Source organism: Myotis nattereri (assembly GCF_964212035.1).
Source record: "Myotis nattereri genome assembly, chromosome: 8".
NCBI classification, from domain to species: Eukaryota; Metazoa; Chordata; class Mammalia; order Chiroptera; family Vespertilionidae; genus Myotis; species Myotis nattereri.
This window is the reverse complement of record NC_138083.1, coordinates 20,244,518-20,250,517: the sequence shown is the minus strand read 5'-3', so window position 1 is coordinate 20,250,517 and position 6,000 is coordinate 20,244,518. Positions and strand designations below refer to the sequence as shown.

The 6,000-nt window shown below is 45.5% G+C and overlaps 1 protein-coding gene across 2 annotated transcripts in view; it reads right to left on the bottom strand.

Annotated features, from left to right (window-relative positions):
• Window positions 1–2,161: 2,161 nt before the first annotated feature.
• KIF16B (kinesin family member 16B) overlaps window positions 2,162–6,000 on the bottom strand; it is a gene marked incomplete at its 3' end in the record, with an annotated part of 271,444 nt that continues 267,605 nt past the window's right edge. For both annotated transcript variants that reach the window (XM_081097230.1, XM_081097229.1), the window contains one exon: window positions 2,162–4,280. In XM_081097230.1, the coding sequence (XP_080953356.1) occupies window positions 4,122–4,280 (159 nt within the window). The remainder of the gene's footprint in view (window positions 4,281–6,000) is intronic.

Below are 6,000 nucleotides of genomic sequence, written 5' to 3'. Positions count from 1 at the left end.
AGAAGCAGCAAAACCAAGTTGATGAATCTCAGATTCCTATAGAAGAGTCAGATTTTGGAGCAGTAACCCTTAGGAAAAAAAGTCTCATTATTACATTTTCAAATGAAAGGGTACCAAATAAGTATATTCAAAAAAGAATGCTTTGTCTTCTGTCATTTTGCAAGAGAGTCACAGAAGGGAGAACTTTCTAGAAAGGTGTAGGGAAACCTGAGGAGACAATGCCAGAGTTTAGTGTTCGTAATTCCTCAGTAAGAGGAACATGCAAATGCTATTTGCAGGGAACAAAGATAAACTCATGTCCTTGAACCCCTTCAGTACAGTCAACTGCCTTTCTGTCCTATCCCTCCATCATTTAAAGATGTAACAAGGTTCACTGTGCTGCCTGGCCGGTGTGGCTCAGCAGGAACCACGAGGTCACTGGTTTGATTCCAGGTCATGGGGTCATGGCACATGCCCAGGTTATGGGCTCAATCCCCAGTAGGGGGCCTGCAGGAGGCAGCTGATCGATGATGTTTCTATCTCATCAATGTTTCTCTCTATCCCTCTCCCTTCCTCTCTAAAAATCAATAAAAGAAATAAAAAATGTATCGAGGTTCTCTTGGGTTCCCAAATAAAAAAGATTTACGAAGAGAACAGTCTGGCCAACACCAACATAGCCCAGCTAATGCAAATTCCCAGTTACCATTGATTAATTTGACATATGATGCTTTAGGAATTTATAATAAGAAATGGATGGATTGATTTCAACTTGGGAATAATTCTGTATGTGTGGAATTAAAAACCTGAGCATCACAGAGTCATTTTCCACCTAATGTACTATCATCAGGAAAGCACCTTAAGCAGAGGAAGCAAGTCGGTAGCCAGGTCCTCTTCTGCAAGTGGATAGAGCCCTGGCTCTCAAAGCAGGAATATACAGGCTTCGCTTGTCAGGAATGAGTCTTCTTAGACAAACGGTCTTTAATTAGTTTTCCCAAAGCATAAATCACCTGTCAGGATAATTTAAATTGAAACAGTTGATTTGGTTATTTAAAGAAGAAGAAGGAGGAGGAGGAGGAGGAGGAGGAGGAGGAGGAGGAGGAGGAGGAGGAGGAGAAGAAGAAAAACAACAACAACCTGGGAGGACAAGGGTGGCAGGTGGCAGAAATGTTCCACTCTGGACAAGTGACACCATTGGACACTTTTGTGAGACAGTGTACTTGAAACCTCTCACCAACACGACTGTCTGGAAAGCAGGATGTCACTGAATATTCTCTCTCCTGTTAGGCTGGGGCTGTCACCTCTGAGAGATGAAGCTTGCCTATGGCAGGCCCAGAACAAGTACTGACAAGACACGTGATGCAACACAGCCTCCATCGCCCAGAGCACGGAGCAAACGGTGGGCGTGCCTGGGACTGTGTGCCAAGGGAGACCTGTCCTCCAGGGGAGAAATCGCCTTTAAAAGTTGAACCCAGAACACCAATGTGCCCTGCGGGGAGGCTGGGGACTGCAGTTCTGAAGCTCCACTTCTGAGTTCCCAGATGCTCTAGGCTGTGGACGCTTCTGGAAGCTTCTGCCCAGACGCTGAAGCATATGCTGTCTAGAGCTCTGAGGGCCAAATGGAGCAGAACTAGCTCTTTCTTCATATGAGTACAAACAGAAGTGGCCCGGGGCCTGCGTACCCTGCTCATGAATCTTGAAAGCATCTCTACATTAGGGGCCAGAGAATCTTCTAGGTGTCCACGTAGGACTTGGTTATTCCCAATTCACATGTCCTTAATCACAAGGGGGAATTTTAGTCTAATTTTAGAATCGGAGAGGTCTGTGTGAGAGCCAGGCTGGAGGTTGCTATACCACCTAATAACAAATTTGGTGCACAAATTTTAATGTGTAAGCCACACCTGGCAGGACAGGCTAAAACCACTGAAAGAATTCGGTTTACGTTCCTTAGGATTGTCCAACTGACTACGGCACCTCAGTCTGAAGTGCTGAACATGGTCGGCTTAACCTTTCTTATTTGAGGCACCGGCAAGTAATAAAATACATGTTTACTAATTTTCTTTTAATTCTTCGAATCCAAATTATCGAAGCTTCGAGTTTGTCATCCTGACTCTGTCATCTGTCTTATCTGTATTCCAGAAGGGGTTCCATTGTTGGTTTAGATGAAACTTTTCATTGGCTTTTTGCGATGCCCTCATGTTTTATTCAGATTAAATAAGCTGCCTTCAAGGCTGGTTAGAGTTTGCATTTCACACCCACACACCTGTAACCGAAGCAAGTTACAGTCCCTGTGATTGAGCACAGTCCCCACTGACATGGTTACTCCCGCGGCTGTACCCACGGGCTGGAATGGAACCCACAGGTCACCTGATACCACAGCTTCGTTGTCAGATGGAGACCAAGGCTTAGAGGCGTGAAATGGCTCACTTACAACCGGACTGACCCCGAGCCAGCCAGGACTTGAACTCTAAACTCAACACTAATTACTTAAGATGAGCATCTTCTGATTCCTAAACATCGCACGAACACGTCTATTTATTCTTGCCGAGTTATTGTTGTACCCTGTGTAATTTTAATGAAATGCTTGCCATAAGCCTGACCTCGGCTGCAGGTCCAAGAGGGCAGGAGGTAGATTATCTGGCCAGTTGAGAAAACAAAAACCCTCCAGTTTACTCAGCAAATGAGGGACAATCTTTGATTCCGTTTGAATAAATGACCTGTGGTTAATTACTATCTCCCAGCTTTTATCCTTTAATCTCCAGGTTTACATTCTCTAGTAGAAATTGCCCCTAAACCTATGCCTGTAATCCCAACTGCAGACAAAAGCTAGTCTTTCCATAGCAATTAAAACATTTTTTCCATGCTAAACTACGATATCTAATTAGTGCAACAGTAGTTTCCCCCTTGTCAGGATAATCGCATCTTTAAATATATTTTTCAAGTTGGAGAACTCTGTTTTGCAGGCATATTCTAGAAGACTGAATGTAAACATGTTTTGTTACCCATTCATTTGTGACTTCAATTATTATTATAACTGCATCTTCTGCAACACAGACACTGTATTGTTGTACGTTATGTATTTTCCCAGGCACATTAGATAAGTTTTTAAACAGACCTGTAAAAATGATCACGTTGCAAACTTAAACTGAGCTACATAATACATTCCATAACTTCATTTAATATTGACAGCAGCTCCATTTAAATTTTGAAAAGCAAATACCTTTAATAAATTTATGTGAATGATTATATACTTTGATAAAACTATTGTACTGGAGTGTGTACATATATAAATCTGTAGGTAAAATTATATACATTTCAATATATTCCACATATATATTTTTCTACTTACATTTTTCTCTTTAGTAAAGCAAAGCAGTTTTACTGTACATAAATGTGCAATGCTACATTAAGTCCTGAGTAATTTAGGGATCATTAATAAGCTACTGCAAATTCTAGGTTTCCAGCTAAAGATCCAGTAGATTTTATGACAAAAATGTGAACAAAATTATGTTTAAAAATATGCCTTCAGCTATGCATTCTGTGATTAGTGGAGGAAGCTTGAGAATGCACAGTAGCCATTTACATTTGGGAAAAAATTCATGAATATTCAAGATGAAGCAAGTATCCTATTTGTATGGGTTTATAGACGCTTTAAGTGACGTCACCTACATCCAGTTTGTCAGGCATGGAAGACTCCAGTCGTGATTGGACTGAAAATCCCTTTTGCAGAATTTGAAATTCTGTGTAAACATCAGTGTTTAGGTATTATACAAAAATTCTGACTCAAACCAGATGAAAGTCATTTAAGGGCAGTCTGGTGAGCCACTCACTGTGGGAGGTCCCACGCTGGCTTGTCTCAGAGAACCCAAGGTACTCAAGCCACGTCCATCTCACCGCAGGAGAAGGAAGCACTAGGGGGAAAAGGCCACGATTCAGCCACAATGGGACAGTAACAGTTACCCGTCAGAGACACCATCCGCAAGCAAAGCACGCCAGCCCCACGCTCAGGCACCGGGTACGACTGGAGGCTGGAGAGGAGGCGGGAGGCAGGCCCGACCCTGCAGGGGAGGCTGCCCCGCATCCGAAGGCCCGCTTCGACGAGAAGGCACTGCAGTGGTGGTTCCTCTGCCCTGTCACCCCCAGCTCTACCCGGTCCCATGGCTGCTGTAGTCAAAGACTCCTTTCTTGAAGAATGGCGAGAACTCACAAATGGTGTGCTTCGAAAGCGTCAGCCCCACTTTGTTGATGTGTAGGGGGGACGTGGCTGATTGGAGCATCACGCTGAAAAAGTCCCTGAGGTATTTCTGGGGAAGAGACAAGAGTTAAAAACCTGGTCAGGACGTTGTTGGGAGTAGAAATGTCCAGTGTCAACTTCCCATCCAGCTGTCGCCGTCATTAGACACTGCACCTGGGGAATGTCCTCGGCTGCCTCTGCTGTCATCCGGCCACGAGGACAGAGCCATGACATCCCTTATGCAGGGGGCGAGTCTTTGGCTCAGAGCGGATTCACAGCAACAGCCTCGGGCCTCACTGCAGACACATCCAGAGGTGCCAGCAACACTGTCACTAGTTAATATCTTTTTCTTTTTTAGAGTAATTTTCCCCGGCTTACTCATTAAGTAGGCAGATGATTAAAAGGGGGAGAAGACAAGCCATCTGTACAATGCTAACTGTGCTGCTGCCTGGGATTTTAAAAGGGACAGTCAGCACGTGCCTTGGTTCCTTCTAATAAATAAGGAAAAGAAGTACTGGGGACTAGAGGGTCAATCCCTCCTAATATTTACAGATCATTTTGCAAATCCTGTAATCATCCATGAAAAGAAATTCTGACTATGATTAATTGCTCTGGGCCCTTCTTCTCCCCTGCCCCCCACTGCTCTTGTCTCTCCCAGCATCAGCTGCCTTGCACAACAAAGCCTGCCAGAGACTAGGACCGGAGCTGCTGGGATGGAATCAGGTGTGGGTGCTGGAAGGAGGCATTAAAAGAAAAGAGGACACCAAAAACAGTTAAAATATTTCGGGTCAGGCCAATCTTATCCACAACAGAAAACAGAGGCAGATGGTGGGGGTGGGAGGAAAAGGGGAAGAGAGGGTGGTTAGGGCTAACGCTTTATTACTGTCTCAGCTTGTTTAAAAAATATAAACAGTCCTGTCACAAACTTAGAAATTAAACATAATAGTTACAGACTCTGAGTAACAGAGATAATGTGTCTAAGCAACATGGCCTAGGCCTACCCCAGTGAATTGCCCCAGAAGAGAAGCAGGGTGTCTGCAGACACTTTTATTGTCATGGGGGGAGGGCAGGGATGAGACTAACATCTTACAACGCACAGAACAGAATCCTTGGGCTCCAAAAGTCAATCGTGCCCCAGTTGAGAAACCCTGTCAGAGCAAGTTGAATTCAGCTAACCTCTGAACTGCCAGCCTAAAATTTATTTCTGAAAGAAGACACTTTGCTTAAGGAAAATTTGTTAGCTACCCTCTTAAAAAGAATAACAAGGATGCCCTGGGCCAGTGTGGTTCAGTTGGTTGGGCATAGTCCCATGCACCAAACGGTTGCCTGTTCGATTCCCAAGCCTGGGATAGAGGAAGCCAAGCTCCCTGCCTGTCCTGAGCCAGCTGTGGCCTCCACTCATGGCAACAAAGTTTCAATTATAGAAGACAAATAAATCCCAGATACCTGCTTCCAGCCAGCCTCCACTGGGAGCCTGGGTGGCTAGGGGCCATGGCCAGCTTGCAAACAGCCATCAGCCCCTCACCCAGGATGGCCACACGGGCTCCCACTAGGGGGTTTAGACAGCCTAAAAACGGCCCTCAGCCCCTCACCCAGACTGGCTAGGCACCTCAGCAGGGCCCCCCACCCTGAAGGGGCTGTGGCCAGCCTACAAATGGCCCTCAGCCGCCTCACCCAGGATGGCCAGGCACCCCAGTGGGGACCCCCACACTGAAGGTGCTATGGCTAGCCTGAAAACAGCCATCAGCCCCTCACCCAGGCTGGACAGGCACCCCAGGGGGAACCCCTAC